We start from the raw sequence: 22107 nt of genomic DNA on the forward strand, positions 1-22107 counted from the left end.
GCTATATGACTATCTTATTAAAATACTGCAATTATTATGAACCTTTTTGTGCAATATGTCAGGAAATGGCTTCATTGACAGAAACCTATTGCTTGATATTAATAACCTTCTAAATTTTAAGCTAATCCAAAAGTAAATGAGGAACTTAGGAAAAGATTGACAACTCCAAATCAACACAGTTATACAGAATTGAAAAAGAAGTGTACAGCTTCATTTGAGGAACTTCTGTGAGGAGCTCAGTGTTCTGCAATTTAGAGTGAAGTCATTATTTTTTGTTAGGACCCACGGACATCAAATCAACACTTTCTTATTGTGCCCATTTATAATTAATAACAAATATGAGCTAGATATGTATTTCTGGAATAAGTGTTAGTCTTGAATCATAAGTAGTTGCAGAAGTATTATACTTTTTTAAATTATCTGGAAGATAAAATGAAAACATCTATCTGTCTTTTGGTATTGTATAATCTAAAAAAAACAAAAAACAAAAAACAATTTATTTTCCTGCTGTATTTGTAAAAATGTATGTCCTGGTGAAACTTACTTGAATTTTCAAGTGTTTTCTTAATTTTGTCATTGTTGTTTTAATTATTACACTTATCACCACAATGACAACTCCAAGTATGTTCATGATGGAGTCACTGCTACTTCAAGTAATGTGTTCTATCTTGTAATAAGTTTAAGAAAAAAAATTCAGGAAGACATACAAAATAAGCATAATGGTGAAGTAAAAGATGAAAAATTATTCTTTGTATAATACATTCGAAAGGAGATGCCTGAGCAAATAATAAAATTTGTGTTACTATATTAATAGGATTACTAATTTACTAGTTTATTTACATTTTCATGAAATATGTAATATAATTTGATTTTTATCCTATAAAAGAACGTATATTTTAACATTAAAAATGTTACGTCGTAAGTCTAACTTTATACTGAAGGACTTATTTTTGAGTGATAAGGATTGTCTTTTGCAATGATATAATTAACTGTATAGTGTGAAGCAATATGTATGCAAATAGTAGGATGGGTTAAATTATTTAGCTGTTTTTAAAAGTCTGCAGATTCAGAGGTGCAGTGGTCAAGGACCACTTTACCTTTGTTTTATCCAGGAAATTCAAACAGATGACAGAAGTGAAGCACATACTGCCATCTGTAATAAGTGCCAAACTCTCATTGCCTCGAGTGTGAACTACTCAGTGTGGTTTGTGTTGTTGCTCAGTAGCATGTCCTTCCAAGACCAGACTCTAGAACAAGAAGACAAACATAAATTTTGCCATGATGGCATTGCATACAGCAGAAAGCTGAAGCAAATTAATAGAAAAAATAGGAAAAAAATTTTTACTGAGAAAAATAAATTCTCTCTTTTAGAGTACATGGAGTTTATTGTGCTATTATAAATATCCTAATATCATTTGTCTTGTAGATTTTATGTCAAGAGAAAGCAAAGTATAGGTGTGTTATAATGTATTGTTTCAAGTTTATTTATCTAGAGTTTGCTTTATTTTAGCTCTGAAATGTTGGAGGAAAAACTGGAGCTAGTGCCAGATCAAACAACTTGAGGAGAACAAATGGAGAACTTGTCAAAAGGTAAGGACTTCTAAGATATTAATAAGGAACCTCAGGTGTTTTACCAGTGCTAGGCAGTGACTGGAATGTATTTGTTCTTGCCGATACATAGCCGACTTTGGAAGTAAGGAAAAAAAAAAAAAGGGAAGAAAAAAAAATACACTGCCTCTTAAAAGTATTTGGGTTAACAGGAGAGCAGCTACAGATATGATTCTTCCCAGACTTCTGTATATGCATTCGCAAAGTAACGAATGTCATTTATCAGCTTAATTTTATTTTCTTAGTTATTTAAGCTACTTTATTAAATTAATTCTGAGAAGTATAATTCTTAGCCTGTATATTGTACTTATTAAAAATGCGGGAAAGTAAACAACAAATTTGAAGGCTGTCTTAAAGTAACTTCTTGTCTATTCACACCTGGCTAGAGTATGGTTAAGACATTTACTAATATTTAGTAGTTTCTTACTACTACCTCAACCACATATCGGCAGTAATGAGTTTGAGAGAGCTTTGGTTGGCTTGGAAGGAAGGGTCTTCACTGCTTCCATGGTTCATAGAGTTTTAAACTTCATCAGGATGGAAGGATCTTTTTGTATTTGGATGACCGTGGTGTTGCTCTCAGATATTTTCTTCTACGCTTTGTGAGAGAAATTTTTTAAAAAGCTGAGCCTGAGAGCATGCTACGTGACTGACAGTGACTTTGCAGAAGTGTCAGAAAGTGACCTGTATCTGGATAACAATACAAAGACTGAAGAAAGCAATGACACAGGAAGGAGACATTCAGTATGTCATAGAAGGGTGGATTTTTTCCAGGAAGTGGCTTTATGTAGATTGAAAAAATACGGAACAGGTGTGTTGATGCCAAAGATGCCTCCTACATGGGAGACAGATAGTATTTTGCATATTTCTTTTCTGGAATTTTATTGCATGTATTCTTTCAGAAGCCATAATGAATGTTGAGTTTTTCATGAAGAGAGTCTGATGTTTGGAAGAGACTAGAAACACTTCTTGGAGATGATGCATTTCTTAGTATTTAGAGGAATTCCTATCTATATCGTTGTGTATGACAAACTACTTGTAGACCCCATTTAATCATGGTATTTTGAGCTATTACTGAGATAAGTTAAAAATGTTTTTGAATCAAATGCACTGAAAACAAAAACAGTCACGGTGCACTAACTTAATGTATAACTGTATTCTGAGAATTTATGCTTTCAGTGTGTTATGGCTTAGTCAGATTTAGTATTTTTAGACCTTTAGGGGTCAGCATACCCTAAGAATGGTTCAAAAGGTTAACTTTTCCAAAGTAGGCTGCAAGTGAATACTACAAACTGGTTCTCTGTGAAATATTTTCTATCCATTTGCAAGAAATACTGTTCTTCTGCAGCTCTCAGATACTTTAAAAACTGGATATTTGCTGAGTTTCATGTGTATTATTTTTCTGATGCCTTAGATTAATATTTTGTGCTGTTAAGAAAGGTATTTCTTCTAAGCTACCACTTGTACCACTTACATATTTGTGAATCTAATAGAATTTTTCATATGGTCATAGAAAAACTGGAAAGAAAAATTAATAGCCTCTTATCTTTTTTTTTTTTGTATCAATCATTAATCACATAATGTCTCTGTACTCTTAGGGAAGTTTAAAAGAACAAGAGCAACTTTTAAGTTTTCTTTTTAAATGTCTAATGTTGAACCGTATACCGTTTTGTGTTCTACTTTCTTTATCTGCGCTATCTTTCCTTTTCACAGTGGGTACTGTGCCATATCTAGCTGTTCCTACCTTGTAACTTAGAAGTTCAAAAGCTCTTTTTAGAAAAACTTAATAATATTTATTCATTTTAATAACATATTGAATAAATTGAGATTAAATTTAGCTGGCTTGATGAAAATGCAGTTAAGCAATGAGAGTTATCTTTTTTTAAATGCTAGGTACTGAGAAGTGGTAGGTTTGTGGTGGCTATGTGGATTAATATGTGGCCTGTTAATAGGTGTTATAAAATATCTGAAAAAAAAATCGACGTTTAATATATCTGAAGTGTTTGAAAGTTGGTAATTTGTTTTTAGCATTCTGAATTGTTTGGATCAATAAGTCCAAGGTTTATTATTTTGGGTTTGCATCTGATTTAAATGTATTGTTTATTACCGTACGACTCAGTTTTTAATAGGATAGTGACTTCTCTCATTTCTAACAATACTTGAGGGAATTTATTAGGAATGTTGGCAGCAGCCCAGTAAGGACTCTGTAATTTACAAAGGAAATATATTCAGAATAGAAACTAGAAAGCTTAGGACCATAGTTTATTATAAAAATAAACTTATATTAGCAAATAGCTGCACCTCTTCATGTTGTAGGGCTGTAGATGCACTCTGCACCTGGATGGGATTGTTACTTCTTCAGGGTTTACATGCATGAAGAAACATGCAGAAACATTAATAACATGAAAACATAAGAGGATTCTTTCTGTCCTTACATATATATTCATGACCTGATATGTCAATTTTACAAAAGAGTTATAACAGTAATGAAGCAGTAAGTGTTGAAATGCTGGAAATTAATTTGTGTTTCATTTGACTCATGCCATGTACTGGATTTGAATCAGTGAAGGTATACTTGTTTTTCACTGCTGTAGTGTTTTGCCTGGGTCATATTTCTGAATGAACATGTTTCTTAAGGACAAGGCAGAAATTAGGGTGAAGTCTTAGAATATGAAATACTTTTTGGTCTGTTTTGATAACAGTTACAATTTTGCTGACCCTAGAATAAAATGCATTGTGTAATTATTATTTAAAATTCATAAGATACTGGTTTTTAATGGGAAAGCAATTGACTTCCTTTAAAAGATAGACATTACATTTTTCAAGCAAGGGAATAATGCACATTTCTAAATCACTACTTAAAGCATCTACAGAAATATGTGTCAATGAACCAGTTTCACCCTTAAGAATTTGTTGTCAGCTCTAAGTTATGGTAGATATGGACACTTTCACTGTAGCTTGTTGTCCTGCAAAAGAATGCTTGCATGACTCGTAAAAATACTTTAAAATTGCCTGCCTGGAAACTCCAGTTCAGAGGAGATTCCAGTATGAAAGACATGTGGAAATGTAGATTGGAATGGGATTGCAGAATCAGGTGCTGCAAGGAAGTCTGAAGTGTTGTATCAGGTGGTGAGCTGTTGCTTTCTAGTCCTGCTTCATCCAGGAGAAAGAGAGGAGGACAGCTATGCAAACCTAATGAACAAATTATCTGTATATAGAACTGCTCAGACACAAGTGCATGCCACAAGCTTATCTGTAGAAAATAGTTTTCATTGCATTGTGTGTTTGTGCATTCATTTGTGTTGCATGAGTGCGTGGTGTTTTCTGTTAAGAATCTGGCCATAGCTTTCCTTGTATTGTCATGGTCATGATGTGTATGTGTCAGTATTGTTTAGAAAAATGCTTCTGCATTCTTTTGCTGTGCAGTAAATAATATTTCAGGGAATAAAAACTCACTAGAATATTTTGTGCATTTATTTACTGCAATTTAAAAATGCTCTTCATCATCAGCCATTACTTTTGTGTTCATGGTAATTGAGGCAGTGACAGTCATACGCATAGGCTGAGTAAAATCTATCATCTTTTCTCACTAATTTCCTAGAAGTGAAACTTCTGTCCCTCACCATGTATTTGTAAATTGTTGTTATGAAAAGCTAATTTTTCAAGCTGTGCAGTTATTTTAATTTCATTTATTTATTATTGTGGGAATGGTTTTGTAAAATAATTACAAGAACTTGTCTGGAATTACTGTTGTGTGACTTTAACACCCACCCACCCACCAAGATGAAGGGGTAAAGGAAGCTTTAAAAGTACTGAAATGTTGTAAAGATTTTTCTCATTTTTTTCTCAGATGATCTAGCTGGGTCAGAAAGCAATTGGTGATAGAGTTGCTTCCTCTTTCTCCAAAATACATCAATTACAGCTGCAGGTTAATTAGAGTAAATCTGAAGCTTTTCTTCTGAGGCTGCAGTAGAAGCAGAATAAACCACAACTGTCATATTGAAGTCTGTTTCTTCTTTCACGTGCTTCGAGATGAGATATTATGAGCTTGGTCTTCCTCTCCTTCCCTCTTTTTAGCAATAAGGAATGCTGCTTACCTGGAAAAGGAGGAAGACCTGAACACTGCCTGTGTATTTATGCAGAGGAATCCACATGATATGCACAGAGGCAGTATTCTCTTCAATATGACTCAATTTGTGTCTTGCATGGGTGTTGTACTTTCAGCCTCAAACTCGCTGTGTGATAGCTGCCCATTTTAAAGTGGCAAGAATGGTGGTAGGTTTCTCTGCACAGTATAGGATGTGAAGATCCGCTGCTGTCTGATCTTTCCTATAAATATCCCTCTTTCATATATATGAATTCTTATGTTTCCTTTTCCTACCCCTTCTTTTTCTTGTACATTTGGAATAGTTAAATATAGCACATTTGTTCAGGCTGAGTGGAGAAAGACTCATCATAAGGAGAATAAATAAGTCTTCAATATCTGCCTGACTCATTTAAGTGTTACGATATCATTTCGTTAAAAAACTGAAAATATGTAGTGCCCGATCTACACCAAGTCCTGCAAGAACTACAGACGGGGAGAGGGCACGCCTTGAAATATTGCACTTTGAATCTCCTTAGTGTTTAAAATCTGAGTGCAGCTAACTTCAGAATGACTTGAAATGTGCTTCAGAAAGGCGCAGTAGTTACTCCCACAGTGATTGTTATGTGGTGCATCAGCAGGACCTTTAGAAAACTTGGCAGAAGTGCAGAAATTTGGGTGTTTTCTTCTTTAGAAACTTCTGCTGCTTGTACTTTAATAACTAGACTGAAGTTTAAGTTCAGCATGAAGGTGTAACAAAGGACTTTATTTAATGGATAAGCATGCCCTGGATCTCTACCGTGTTTTGGAGATTCACTTCTGCGAGTTCACATGTGTTATTAGTAGAGGTATGTGGGTATCAGGGTATGTGGTTAAGGTGTCTTCCTGTTGCTTCACGCAGTGACCTTTCTCTTATGTTGGACATTTAAAGTTATAGTATTTTTTCTTAAGTAATTGTAAAGCTGTATTTTTCTGGGATTTAGCTTGGAACACAAAATTCAGCAGAGCCTTAGTTGTTTGTTTGTGGTAGGGGAGGTTGAGTACGTTTGGATAAGAGAATTTCCACTATAATTAATGGGCATCAGGAAACATGACCCTGCCTAGATAAAAGGGAGTTCTGGATCATTAAGATTTAGATAATGAAAGAGGTTATATGTGAAAAGCAATTGTCTGGGATGACAATAGCAAAAGAAAAATGGGTTAGAAGAGTTTACTTTGTTTTCAGCTGTTTTAGAAAATATAAACACAGCATGCTTAGTAAAACTCTAGCACACACTATGTTTGGAAATTATGTAATAACTCCATATAGGCTGTAATGATATCCTGAAACCCTGTATTTAAACTAACCTGAATTACAATGAGAGATAAACAGAATATTTACCCATCCCTTATGAGCTGCTGCTGATATGTAAATTTATTCTTCTACTTTGCACAAATATACTTTTGAGCTACTGCTTAAACACTTCAAGGTCCTTAGCCAAACAGTTTTAATGATGCCTCCAATATTATGAAAGTGTGACATTTGATGAATGCCTTGTATAGTTGTGATATCAGGGAAAGTGTAAACAAAAAATGCACATCAAGTCATCGTGCAACACCTAGATAATTTATAATTTTACTGTTTATATCCATCTTGACATTTTTTATCTGCCAAAGGCAGGTTTCATTTGGAATCTTAATCTGAGATTTATTTGGTGGATCTGGAAATCATAGCTAGAGTTCCCACAGGAAATGGTCCATCTACCAACAGATTAAATGGCAGTCCTGCAGTTGTTAAGGGAGCTCTGCATTTAACACACATGCATACTCATTCAGTCAGCACTGTGGAGAAAAATTAAAGTAGTAACCCAGGTTTAGGAACAATGTAGCTAAAAAGTCCCATATTTGCTGAATGACAAAGGGTTATATAGCAGCATTTCATTTTATTATTCGTGCTTGAATTTCTTGTTTGCTTTGTTGAGTCTGCTGACGAATACTAATAAATGCCTGCAACAATCCAGACGAGAGATGCCTGGCAACAAAGCTATGCGGTGGACCTCCCTGATCTTCTCCAGTTCACAACCTGACCTTTTGAAAAATTGGCTGGGCTAAGCTGCAGAATTTGGGTGTAATGGTTATTGTTAACTCCAGCTTTAGGATTTATTAATTTGTGTGATCAAGACTTACCTATACTTTAAAGTTTCAAAAGACCAAACACAATCATCCATCCATTAGAACTAACATTGTGTTGCTGTGAATCCCACTTAGTATCTGTTTAAAGATTCTACTGTTTTGATGCATTCAGAGTATAAAAATGCTTTTTTTCAAGTACGAGACCGATCCAGTGAAAATCTGGTGTCTTCTCAGAGACTAATATTTTAAAATAACAGTGTTAATGAATTGCAAACGGAGAGTGGAATGCCAAAGGAAATGTGTGATATTTGCACATTAATAAATGCATCACGATTAACTGCAGTGACTACCGAAATCATGGTTGCTGACATATTCTAAGGACTTGGAAGCATTTTTCTACCTTTTTTAATGGTACTTTCTTCAGTTGCTGCTTAGATGCAAAATAGGTGAGCAAAAGACTTGATGAGAGGCAGTCAAGGGAAACATCATTACAAAAATAATCAGTCCTCAGAGAATTGTAAAAAATAGCCTTTGCCAGAATAACTCCAACTGTTCTTAATCTTCTTCTCAATTTATTTTTTTATGAAGGGTGTTGCCAGTGTTCCATGCAAGTACAGGTGAATAAAGAAGCACTCAAAGTAACACAGATGTCCACCCCTGCTTAAGTTGCTAACATAGAATGAATTCAGTGTTCTCTTCAGATTCCTTTAAGGAATTAAAAATGAATCATTAAACTTCTGACTTTTGTCTGTATTTTAGCTGACAGAAAGGTATTTTCAAGCCTCTTTTGTGTGTGTGTGTGTGTGTGTGTGTGTGTGTGTGTGTGTGTGTGTTTATGTTACAAGATATACAGCAAGCTTTAATTCCAAATACAGCTTAAGTTATTTTTACTTAATTTGCAGAGAACTGTTTCAATAAAATTCTGATAAGAATTCATTGATTTCTTTCATTGGGATTTTGGACTTAATAAGTACAAACCATAGCCTATGATCATTCATTAGAGTTTTAGTATTTCATTAATCTGACTTCTAAAAAGATTAACTGACAGTTTTAATTGTTCACGTTTTTTGTATTAAAACTATAGTCAATGTAAAAAGAAAAGTGGCCATTTCTTCTGCCTTCTGTTGAAATTACAAGAAGTTTACTAGAAGTTTCTCTATATGTACACTGCATGTCAGTCTTCTAATGTAGAAATACTGTAGTCTGTCATGTGAATTAAGGTCATCATCATAAAGGAATGTGGAAGATTATTTGAAATTCCTCTTAATCTTTTGGTTCTGTAAACATTATCATTAATAGGTAAAAATGATATATTTTTCTTGGAATCCATTTGAAATTAGTTGCATTTTGCAGTATTCAAGCTGCATTAAGCCTTCCTGATGAAGAGAAAAGAATTCCATGTCTCTGAGGAGAATGCAGCAAGGGCCACCAGTGAGGTAACAGCCTCCATGGTACAACACAACTTCTGCAGTTTTATTTCCACCATGGCTTTTGTGTGCTTTGGTCTTGTTCATACTAAAATGACTATCATGGTACTTACGTATCCTTTCTAAAATATCTCGAGAAAATATTGCTTTCAAGATTTATTTAAAATGAACCTCTGATGATTGTTTCTTACAGTAAGTGCACGTATGCTATCTCAGTAAGTGTTGCCTCATCCTTTTCACTTGATGATTGCTGGGACACTGAACATACAATGCGTCTTTGTGGCTATTTCCTCTTCATAAGCACCAATGCCTTGGCACTTCTTTATGTGATATTTTTGGCTATGCAGAGCACTGAGAAATTAAAAGGAATTAGATTGATATTACAAAACTATTCAGAGCTCAGTCTTGATGTTATCAGGTTTCCTGTGACTGCCATTCTGTCTTGCTGCATGAGTGATTTAGTGAGATCTTTGGGTCCTACTGAATAACCATCTTAAAGGTTGTCCAGTTTTCTTTGAACAGTAGGAAGTGTCATAAAATATCAGTGATTTATTTGTAATTGAAAGTTACCGGTTCTCTAGACTACATGATACTGAAGGGGGCAAAGTAACTATATCTTAAGTATATCTGTAGTAAACCCAAAGGTGAGTAAAGGTGCACTTGTTTGTTTTACTTATGGCTTTTTGGTTTTGTTTTGTTTTGGTTTTTTTTTTGAGAAAATGTATCTTGACCTTAAACTTTCTGTACAGAGCTTTTGTAGTTGTTTTCCAGAAACAGGAACTACTTTCTTCTTGAAAATAAGTACTGCATCTTTTCTTGGGAATACAAGCTTACAGATTTTGGAAACAATAAAATTGTGAGAGGAAGTTAAAAAATAATAGAACACTCTTTAGGTATGCATATCTATTATACATGCTGTGTCTGTGTTAGCTCCAGTAGAAATGAAAAAGGAAAGGACAGACACTCTGAAAGTGCACAAATCCTAACCCAACTCTTTTTTTTTTTCACTTATGTCAAGCAATAGGATCAGATTTCTTCCACCAGCCTCAATTTCTTTTCTTACATACCTATATCTATAAAATCCTTTAGTTTTGTTTCCTTCCCACTAATTTTCACAATTTATGCCTTTTAATCATTCAGTATGAGGTGAATTGTTTAGTTATCTGAGCCTTTCACAAGCATTCTGTTTGGTAGAAGTTGCAGTAGTTAAACAGCTGAGAGGATGAATGTTTGTCAGAAAGACTTAGTTGTTGTTTTCAGCTCATGAATGAAAATTCAGGCATAGTACTAATTTAATTACCATAGCTGGGAAAGTTAGAATCATAGAATAGAATCATAGAATCACCAAGGTTGGAAAAGACCTCTAAGATCATCCAGTCCAACCATTCACCTATCACCAGTATTTGCCAGTAAACCATGTCCTTCAGCACAACATCTAAATGTTTCTTGAACACTTCCAGTGACAGTGACTCCACCACCTCCCTGGGCAGCCCATTCCAGTTCCTGACCACTCTCTCAGAGAAGTATTTCCTAATGTACAACCTGAATCTGCCCTGGTGCAACCTAAGGCCATTCCCCTTTGTCCTGTCACTAGTTACATGGGAGAAGAGGCTAATTCCCACCTCACCACAACCTCCTTTCAGGTAATTGTAGAGAGCAATAAAGTCTCCCCTGAGCCTCCTCTTCTCGAGGCTAAACAATACCAGCTCCCTCGGCTACTCCTCATAAGTCTTGTGCTCCAGACCCCTCACCAGCTTTGTTGCCTTTTCTGAGCACCTGTTCCTGTAGTGAGGGGCCCAAAACTGTACACAGTACTCGAGGTGTGGCCTCGCCATTGCCAAATAGAGAGGATCATCACTTCCCTGCTCCTGCTGGCAACACTATTTCTGATACAAGCCAGGATGTAATTGGCCTTCTTTATGGTATATTGCTTGCACATGTTCAATTGAGCATCAACCAGTATCCCCAGGTCTGTGTCTCTATGCAATCTTCTAGCCACTCTGCCCTAATCCTGTAGCATTGCCTGGGGTTGCTGTGGCCAGAGTGCAAGGCTTGGCACTTGGACTTGTTGAACTTCATCCCGCTGACCTCAGCCCAGCTATCCAGCCTGTCCAGATCCTTCTGTAGGGCCTTCCTACCAACAGGCAGATTGACACTTCCTCCCAACTTGATGTCATCTGAAAACTTAGTGAGAGTGCACTCGATCCCATTATCAGTAAAATATTGAACAGAACAGGTCCCAGTACCAACCCCCTGGGGAATGTCACTCATGACTGGTCACCAGCTGGGTGTGACTCCACTGACCACCACGCTCTGGACCTGGCCATCCAGCCTGTTCTTTACCCAACAGAGAACATATCTGTCCAAGTCACAGGCTGCCAGCTTCTGCAGGAGAATACTATGGGAGACAGTGTCAAACTATCAGTGGTTTATGGGTCAATTTGGCCCAGTTCTGTGACTAACGGGACAGGGCGACCCACAGACCCATGCCCCGGGAGAGAGGGAGGGGGGAAAAAAGGAGTATGTCTTCTTATTAGTTTGTTAACAAGTGGATTTTGGAGGGATTTAGTTATTGAGTTTGTAGTCAGTTCTTCAAGTACAGCACCATGTTTTGTTCTGCTTATTTTTTTTCCCCAAAATGTGTATGGTTGTTCTCTTCCTTCCCCATTTTACTCTTTCTTTCTATTCTGTCTCTTACTCCCGTTCCTTTAGGGGCTCATTCATGCAAGTCTTTTGCAGGCAGAGAAGAACATGCTTTATCTGTGTTACAGACTGACTTAAAACAAATACCTGGAAGCTGTCGGTAACTACTGTTACACCTGAAACTGGTTTGGGACTTCTGGTGCCCCCATCATCCACTGCAGGGTGGATGGTAGCCAACCATAGATTCTGCAGTGCTGTGTGCATGTTCTAGGTTTTCTTGTTGCTGCTGCTGCTTTTTCCTTTTGTTGTGGTTCCTCATAGACCCCCCTGCAAAAATCTGAGCTGATCAGAGCAGTTTGGATAGTGGTGTGCTAAAAATTGCAGACAGGAAGGGATCCAGCTTCACTGGATGGTGGAATGGTGAATGCATCTCACTAGCTGTGCATAAAAGAGGCTGCTGCCTCCCTGACCTTGAAGGTAAAACCCTGACTTCTGTGCTCTTGCATCTTCAATGCTTCTTTCTGTATTATCGGTTTCCATATTACAGGATTCTCTGATGCTCTTTCACCTCTGTTACTTCCAGTCCCCCTTTCTGAGAAAAAGCTCTGAGAAATTGCGGCTGCCTTCCAATTGCTTTAGGTTCAATATTTTTACTTTGACTTTTTAACTATTTCCAGCTTACCAACATTGAATTCTGTTCTACGTTTGCTATTTCAAGCTATGACGACATTATCTTCTCCCTACTTCTCCCACAATCAATTCCCAGCTTTATTTCTAGTGTCTTTATATTTCTTCTTCCTAACATTTGCCTTTCTTTCCCTCAATGTGAATGAGCTATTCATTCAAGATAAATACATAAAACAGAAGATCAGCTGTTCAGCTTCTCCCTATAGTGAAATATTAATCTGAGCTACTGAACTTGTTATATTCTATATGGAAAATAAGTTGTTTAGTGTACTCAAGAACCAGAATCAATGGTGGTGATACCACTTAATGAACACTGCACCATTTTTTCCCAAAGATTTCAAGGCTGTTGTATGCTTTCTCTGATGTTCTTTGTGCAGCCTGATTATTGCAAATGCTACTTACTCCCCAGTGTGTCTCTGCAGCATTGGTAATTAGTGCATAATACAATTTGCAGGAGGCATGAAGAAAAGCACTGAAGTGCATTGATTAATGTTGCTACTTGGCTTAAAGGGAAGACAAGAATCTACCATGTACCAAGGCCTAAATTACTTGGGGTGGGGAGCAGTGTCACGGACTAAATGGAGAAATGTTTTTAGAAATAAAAAATTCACTGTTCTCATTGATATGACAATGTTCAAAATGCCTTCCTCAAAGCATTCTAATGACAGATATAGCAAGTTGACAAAAAAAAAAAATTGTTTTTTAATTGAAGCTTTGTTAAACAAGTGAAAAAACTCTTAACCTTAATGCCCTTGAGCAGAGTGCTTCTGATTCTGAGTGGAGAAGGCTGCTGTCTTGTTCTCTTTTACAGTGCTAACAGGGGGAAAGATAGTTCCTAAGTGTTTCATCTAGTATTTCCAGAAATGCCACTTACAGGTTTGCTGTATGGTGCTCAGTCTTTCCCATGCATTTCAGGGAATAGAATCTGGATGGAAAGGTGTGTAGCAAATATGACTTACTTCAAGAAGCAACATTAGAGGTAATAAATGCCAAAACGGGTCCAGTCCCAGGCTAAATTCTTTTCTCGTTTCCAGATGGTTTCACCTACAAACGAAAGGACACATGAAGTATCCCAATCTTAAATTTGGCCCATGATTTAATCAGGAGTTAATCTGCAGATGTTTACCTCCTCCTGCAGATAAGAAGAAGCAGCCTTATGTTCACAGGCCTTGGTCCTCATAGGGGACTTCAGTGATGCTAGTAATCCCCTGGAAGGTCAATACAGCAGGACACAGTGTAGAAGATTTCTGAGTACTTTGTTGCCAACTGCCAAAGAAAGTGATTGCTGAGCCAACAAGGAGGGGTGCTTTGTTGAACCCAGTACTTAGAAACAAGGAAGTACTGGTTGGAGATGTCAGAGTGGGAGGCAGCCTTGGCTGCAATTGTTATGAAACGGTAGAGTTCTGGATCCTGAGAGGGGGGTGCAGGGCAGAAGCAGAACCTCAGCACTGGATTTCAGGAGAGTAGATACTCCTCTGTGATCTGTTTGGAAGGATTATAACGGATTCAGTCCTGGAGCGATGAAGTATTCAAGAGAGTTCACTGGTATTTGAGAATTGCCTACTCCAAACTAAAAAATGGTCAATCCTAACAAGCAGGAAATCAAGCAAAGGCAGCCAAATGCCTTTTGCTTCTGGCTAAACTCAGGCATAAAATGAAGGCATAGAAGATGTGGAAATGGGAACAGGAAGAATAAAGAGATATTCTTAGTGCAGGGATGGAATCTGGAATTTAATCTTAAAACAGATGAGAAGAGAAGCAAAAAAGGATTCTACAGATATATAAAGTGCAAAAGGAACAGTGTGGAAATGTTGCCCCACTGCTTAAATGTAGCAGAGGCTGTGGTGACAAAGGACTGTGTTACTCAATGTCTTCTTCACCTCAGTCTTTACTGGTAAGATCTGTCTTTGGGAATCGCACCCACCTGGGACCAGTCTGCAACAGGGATGACAGCCTTGGTGAAAATGCTGATGCCTGAAGAAGAAAGAGAAAAGGTTGTTAAGGCAACTGACATTACACCCCTCCTTCAGAGGGTGAGAGCATAATTAGCAATATTTATATATAAATATATACATACACAGGTCACTGTGTCTGAAATGGAAGAAGTGGATAGGATGACGTGTTTGGCTGGCAGTTCTTTATATTGGAAATCAAATGGGAAACACAATCAAGTTTATGCCTCCCATAAAAGGCTTTGCAAGTATTAAAATTCAGACTACATTGTTTTTTGTGCAGTATTAATTAGAGAGGATTCAAAATTTAATCGTTCCTATGTTGGGATAGTTTCTTAGCAGTTGATTTCTTACTGCCTGTTTCTTTAGAAATAATTCATTCTATATACGGTAAGGAGGAATGAGAGTTTGAATGCGGTTTTAAAATGTAGCAGGACCTTAAAGGAATCTCTGCTCACAAGCCTACAGGATTCTGAGTCAGTGAACAGTGTACTTTTGCTCAGAATCCAGGTGGCTATGTTCAATTTCAGCATTAGCTGCAAAAGGATCTGATACGAGGAATACATTTCAATCACAGTACTGAAAACAGCAGTAGATTATATTTGTTAATTAGTGTCTTATCAGATTATGATCCCCTCATGCTTATTACTACTCAGAAACAAGGATTCCGCTGCACTATTGTCTGTTTTTTCTCTAGTATGAAAATCAGTGGTTGTAGGTTAGAGAAATAGTGAGAGTGGATTCAAGAGAACTTGTAGATAAAGAGAATATGGATGAGCTGCATGTATGAAGATTTCTCTACAAGATGGTAATGCACAGCTTTTTGTAGGGACTTATTAAGCCATCTCCAGCCAATCCACAAGAAGTCATCTCTTTGCACTCAGGATGTTGCCTGTGCCATTGCCTGTGCCTTTCCTTCTTCATGGAAAGAAGAATCTCTTGCAGCTGATTTTACAGACATGCTTTAGTATTTTTTTCACTTGGAATTTGTGCTTTTCTGTTTTATACGCAGCATGACACCTTGGTGCTGATTGATGTACATTTTCAGGCAATTTGTAGGTGTCAATATCTTATTATTTTTGATGAATCTGTTTTTTTTTTGTTGTTTTTTTTTTTTTTTTTTTTTGAGGTGGAAGTAAAGTTGAATCAAAGAGTATTTAAAGTACAATTTATCCAAAATGACTGGAAATGCTAACTTTATTAAATAAGCAAAAGCTTAATTGTGTATTCTCTACTTGTGAAAAATACCTTTTTTTTTTCCATTTTTAGTTTTTTTATATGTCTTCCTCATCATTTTTTAATATAGTTCTATAATTAAAACTTGTTCTTCCTTTATGAAAGAATATTCTTGGTATGTAGATCCTTCTTTTATTTAAATACCTTGATATCAGAAATATGTCCTAAAAATATCTAGTAGCCAGGCTTAGGAGAACTACCTATCATACTCAACATTACAATCAGATGATTTTTCCCTTTGACACAATTTGTGCTTTGCATTCTCTGGGTTCTTGTATGTTGTTCTTGTAGAGTTGTCTGAGCCTCTAGCTTACGCATTCTGGGAGTGACCAATGGGACCTTAAATTGTTTGTTGCTAATTACAATTTGTTAATACTCCTTTTGTAACCAAAATGCATTTGAAAAAGACCTCAATGTAAGTAGAACTGTAGTTCACAATCTGAAAATTCACTTGTTTAGAGTGGAAATTAATCATGCCTCACTAGGATAGAGATTACTGTGAGGTCATTTTAAGCAGTCATTGAAGGGGAGAAGGATTGGGAAATGGTGGTGAATTTTTCAGGACTGCGTGAGAAAAATCCAGTAAGTAGGTAGTAACTCCTATATCAGTGCTTGAAGCAGCACAGTGCTCATTCCTTAGTGGAATGAAGAAGGTGTGAATGGGAAAATAGAGTACTTTCTCCCTTTTGCTACAAATAACCATGTAGCAAACCATTTTTGAGTGATTAAAAAAAAGTGTGCTTTTTTCTTCAAAACAACAACAAAAACATTCACGTGTGTTTCCAATTAGAAACCTGCATCCTGGGACAGAAAAGAGAAGACTTCGGTGCGGAATTTCAGTTTCATCCAAACTCCTCCAAAAAAACAGATTTTTTCATCCAAGCAGAAGATGAAGCACTGAAACTTTCGGATTTGTCAGTAACCAGTCAAGGAAGACCTCCAAATATGTGTGCTCAGTTCAGTTCCAGTCCTGGAGAGTCAAGGTACAGAAACAGCTCAAAATATGTTTGTTTTTTTTCCCCAAGACTCATAATGCAGACAGTGTAGCCAAGATTTTTTGATAATGTCAGGGAAGCTGAGAATCAGTAAATCTACATTTTACTTAACTAGGAAAACTGATTTGTCTAAGCATTGTGTACTTGTTGATAGCTTATACGTGTAACTGTGACCACCATATCTGTCCTTTCCTGATGGAACGCAGCATTTTTCCACTGTTTCCTCCAGCATTTATAAAAAAAAATGATCCTGGCAGTGGCTTATCTGCACACTGTCAGTACTTCAATTAATTGTGATCTCTTCAGATAATTTAAAAAAATGCATATTGTAAGATTCAGAAAGGGTGATCTAAAATCTAGTAGTACGTGTGGCTTTACACCATGAATGTACCCTGATGATGGCTGATTAGGTAATTAGGTGGTATAAGCTAGGAAGCAAGAACGAATCAGGGTGAAATCTAGGTGAAGTTGGAAGACTAAAGATGAGGGATTGTAATACTTTGTAGGCAGGGTCTGTGACAGGAATCTGGAGAAGGGCAAATATGGTTGAAGAGTGTGATACAAAGTCTGAAGATTCTATTCTGTCATTAACTTTTGTACTAAGCTATGGCCCTACATTGCAATCTTAAGAAACATGCACACACATGCTATATGTGATGTAATATATGCACTATAATGTGTATACTAAAAATATATACGTAATATATTTTAAGCTCAAGGAGGGAGGGTTTAGATTGTAAAAAACTTCTCCCTGACATCCAGAGTGGTGAGGTGCTGGAATAGGCTGCCCAGAGAGGTTGTGTATGCTCCATCCCTGGAGGTGTTCAAGACCAGGTTGGATGTGCAGCCTGGTCTAGTACCAGATGTGGAGATTGGTGGCCCTGCCTGTGGCATGGGCTTGGAACGTGATGATCCTTGGAGTCCCTTCCAACACAAGCCATCTATGATGATCAGGTCCAAAGAAGGGCAACAAGGCTTGTGAAGGGCTTTGAGAATATGCCCTACAAGGAGCAACTAAACGGGGCTGATTTTCTGTGGCTACTTTTTATGACTGATAGCCCCTTCTAATCCATGAATCTATTTATTTTGCTCCAATCCTGGAAGTGAGATCTGGGTTATCCATAACTGTCAAGGGATAACCAGGGAGTTTTATTAAATTCTCGAGACAGATTTTTTCCAGCCATCTTTGTATTGCTGTTTCTGAAGTTTGCATTTTAATGTAATTTACAAATAGTGAAAAAATAATGTTTTAGTCAGTTTGGGCTTTCGTGTTTGTTGTCAGCACAACAGTCTATCTACTGATTGAAAGATAATTGTTACAAGGCTTCAACAGCTAAATCTATCATTCTTTCTAACAAAAATACTTAATTGAATCTTTTCTCATTTTTTTGCTGTCTCTGGCTAAATAAAGTAACCTTAAAACTGGAATTTGTGTCATCAAATATAATATTTAGAATAGCCCAATAATTTTATAGTTTTCTGCAATACAAACTTCTAGATCTTGTCTTCTCATTTCATTTCATGTGAAATTGTCCATCCTGAAGAATTTGGTTTCTTTTAATCTGAACATTAATTTGATCCCCAAATGTTTCACTGCTTTGTTTTTCCATGTTAATATTTGCTTTCTCATAAGCATTTTCTGTTTATAGCCACTTTATATTCGTCAGTTTTATGCATTAGCACTGTAGTATATTTGCTTATTATTTCCATACTTACAAGTTTTCTTTTAGAATTACAGATTTAAGATGTGACAGAAAGACGTTCTGGTTACTGCTTCTGAACATGTTTGTAACAGTTAACAAATGTTGTTAATTTATTTTTGCATACATTTTGGGCAGGTGAAGTGTTCTTTGCATTATTATTATTTTTTTCTTTCTCCTATAAGTAGTGCTGTAGAGAGAAGGGGGAAAATACTCCCTGAATGTATATCCTCATGGGAAGATGCCACAGGTTTTGGTGGAAAGACAGAAACTTCATTCCTCTTAAAAGAATTGGACACCCTAAGGGCCAAAAATAAAAAGGTACAGTTTCAATACTCAGATCACAGAATTTACTATTTTTCAGTTGTCTCACAAAGCATAAATTTTAAACTGTTCCTAATTTAGTTTCGTTATTTAAGTGCTCCAAACAATAACTTTCTAGTCGTTTTGGATTCTTAGTGCCTGGTTAACAACTGCTTTTCTAGAATTAAAATTTTTTTCATCCTGCTCTTTGACCTTTTTAATCAGTGACATAAGTTCCTGCATCATGGATAAAAAACCCACTGACGCTAATGGAAAAGTTTTCTTTGGCTTGAAAAAGCTTGTGGACTGGAGTCTCCACATTAAACGTATTTATTATGTGCGGAACTATTTACAATAGAGCACATTGAAGTGATGACTGGCATCCTATTCATGTTATCAGAACGGACAATGTATTTTGTATATGTCATTTGAGTATGTTTTGCTTCTGCTACCCCTTGTCTCTCTTGTACTTTTGATATAATGAAGACAGGACTGTAGCTTCTCTATTATGAGTGATTCAAATGATGACACAGTGACACAATTCAAAATCTGAAACACGTTCTGCAGTACACCTGATATATTTCATTAAACACTCCGTTTCTAATTTGAGGTGGCTCAAGCATTTCATTATAAGTTTTTAAGCTTGTAAATGCAAAAAAGGACCAAAAAAAGGCCAGTGTTTCATGAACAGAATCTGGATCTCATACTTCTGTACCTGAGATCCATATAGCAAGCTCACCTGGATACCTCTATGCTGAGGGGAATAAGACTCCATCCTATTTGCACACTGCATTGTTTCTACCACTAGGCACAGTTGTATCTGCATAAACAACAGAAAAGTGTATAACCTTTCCACTGAATGCTCCCCAGTGCTGGGACAAGAGGCAGTGAGAACAAACTGGAACACAGGAGGTTCCATCTAATCAGGAAGCAGTTCTTTACTGTGTGGATGGCTGAGCACTGGCACAAGCTACCTAGAGGCTGTGAAACGTCTTCCTTGGAGATCTCCAAAAGCTGCCTGAATGTGGTGTTGGGCAACCTGCTCATGGTTTCCCTGCCTGAGCAGGGGATGGAGCAGTTGGACCCAGAGGGCCTGCCAACTTCAACCATCCTGTTATTACATGAAATGTCACTGACTGTTCAGTGGAAAGCTCAGACATTTTTCCATAAGCAGAGCCAGTGAACTGCCAATTAAAATGTTGCTCAGCACGTAGAAGAATATTAGTTTTCTATCAGGTGATGCACATGGAAAATTATGCATTTACTGCTCTTCAGACATAAATTATGTCAGTACTCTTGATGGGAAATAAGTTACTCATGCAGTCACCACCTACATTGTATTCCATGTAACTGAACTTCCTTAGCAAGAAGGACTACAGATAGTGTTATCTGAAGAGGGGATTCCCAAATGAAAACAATGTCATACATGTTGCTGCTTTTCTCAAAGAGCAAGATAAGACAATTGATCTTAAATAAATAAAATTGTCCTTTAAATAAATAAATATAATAAATTGAATTTCTGTGGTGTTACCAATATTTGTATTTTGCGGGTAAGAAAACTGCAATTTAATATTTTGTTACACTTGTTCAATTCAGCTTCAAGATGAGTTGTTGGAAAAGGACAAGGAGTTGAAGACAATAAAACTGGACTTAGAACTGCAAGAGAGAGCTACAGAAGCTAAGATTGCAGAAAAGATTGCAGGTATGGTAGGCAAGCATTTAACAGATGGCTATATGGCTCATACAGTACCCGCGGTTGCTATATGACGTGGCCTAGTGAGTGTTAGCTTTATTTGCTAAAGGAGGGAAGATTTGACTTTTTTTTTTTTTTTTTTTTTTTTTTGGTGCGTGTGTGGCTGTTTAGAGTTGCTTAGAAAATAGGTGGCTTTAACATCCTGGTACTGGTATTAGCAGGAGCTTTACCTGTATTCATACTGATTTGGGCATTAAATGCATTGTTAACACCATGTCAATCCAATCACAAAAAGGTTGTTTGTTTTGTTGGAAGGTCCTGAACAAACAAGGGGAAATAATGATTACCAGTGCCTCTACCTTTCAACCAGCAGTTCAAATACCACTTATTGTTTTAGCTCATTCAGAGCAATACTACCCCTCTCCTGGTGTATGAAGATAGTCGCACATTCACCTCAGCTAGAGACCTGCACTTTTCTTGAAAATACGTATTCTTCTGGTACTTAATGAATTTTTGTCTGATTGTGTTATGTCTCCAGTGAAAGAGACTTACACAAATAGCCAAAATGAAAAGTTTATAAGTTTATAGTTAAGAGTGGATACATGCTTATATTTGTTGTCAGTCATCCTTTGGTATACACACAAAACTGGAAGCAGTTTGCATTCTGTTGTTAAAGAAATTTCTAAATTAATGAAGGTGAGTATTTTTATTATTATTGAAAAGTGACAATGTGTATCTTGTACTCAGTGGATGAAATATTCACTAAGGTTTTCCTCCAGGTGTTTCAAATTAATGAGAGTACTTTTCTAAATTAATCATATTATTTGTTCATAAATACAGTGTAAGGTAGGTAAAGTCGTGTCCTTGTGGAGGACAAATAATATTGATAGTAATAATACCTGTCCCCAAAATAGCGGTACTGGAATAAGGAGTAACTAGAAAAACAGCAATGAAAATAAACCCAAAAAGCAGATGGCTGACTTTACACTTTATGTGAAACTCCTTAGAGTAAGTTAGTCTGTGCATATTACAAGTAGAAGAAAATTGCTAAATTTTCTGTGGTAGAGGATGAGAAAGGAGAAAGTAGATATTAGAAGTCAAGTTCAAGTGAAATACAGGCAGAATTTTACTCTTCTATCACCCTAAATAATCTTGTTTCTGTATTTCCAGAAGACAAAAGAAGGCTGAACTGCATATCATAGTTGTATCCATCAGCCAAATGCTAATGCAAATTGTTTGGGTTGAATTCCAAGTTTTGTGTTTGTTCTTGAATGTTTGCACAGTGTTTTACCTCTGTGCACCTGTAACACATAAATACTCTATTTGATATAGGTGTTAAAGCCTCGTTAAAACCTGGAAATGAATATATGACTGTCAAAATGCTATTTAGTCTCCCTGTTACGGAAACAATTGAAATATTTGTTAGTAAATTGTTTTCTCCTGCATTACTATCTAAACTTTCTAATTATGTCCTAAGCATGATGTTCCCTCTAAAACAGTATGGCAGGTATATTAATAGAATAATTATCATAGTTATTACAATTAAAAAAAAAGAAGAGTATGCCAAATTTTAGTGAGAGCTGCAATGAGTAATAAGGATAGTCTTTTAAAAAGATAATGTTTTTGCATCTTTTACTGGTTCAGGAAGTATAAAATTCTTTAAATGC

At 36.5% G+C, this 22107-nt stretch overlaps 1 protein-coding gene across 16 annotated transcripts in view; it reads left to right on the top strand.

Annotated features, from left to right (window-relative positions):
- The window catches only part of MIPOL1 (mirror-image polydactyly 1), a 182372-nt gene that overhangs the window by 28687 nt on the left and 131578 nt on the right, over positions 1 to 22107 (top strand). For 9 of the 16 annotated variants that reach the window (XM_046941956.1, XM_025150911.3, XM_004941766.5 and 6 more), the window contains 4 exons: positions 1511 to 1590; positions 16540 to 16732; positions 18630 to 18765; positions 20344 to 20449. In XM_046941956.1, coding sequence (XP_046797912.1) covers positions 1572 to 1590; positions 16540 to 16732; positions 18630 to 18765; positions 20344 to 20449 — 454 coding nt within the window. In that variant the 5' untranslated portion in view covers positions 1511 to 1571. The remainder of the gene's footprint in view (positions 1 to 1510; positions 1591 to 16539; positions 16733 to 18629; positions 18766 to 20343; positions 20450 to 22107) is intronic. The other 7 variants (XM_046941959.1, XM_046941958.1, XM_046941957.1 and 4 more) reach the window with 1 other exon arrangement.

Source organism: Gallus gallus, chromosome 5 (assembly GCF_016699485.2).
Source record: "Gallus gallus isolate bGalGal1 chromosome 5, bGalGal1.mat.broiler.GRCg7b, whole genome shotgun sequence".
Lineage (NCBI taxonomy): Eukaryota > Metazoa > Chordata > Aves > Galliformes > Phasianidae > Gallus > Gallus gallus.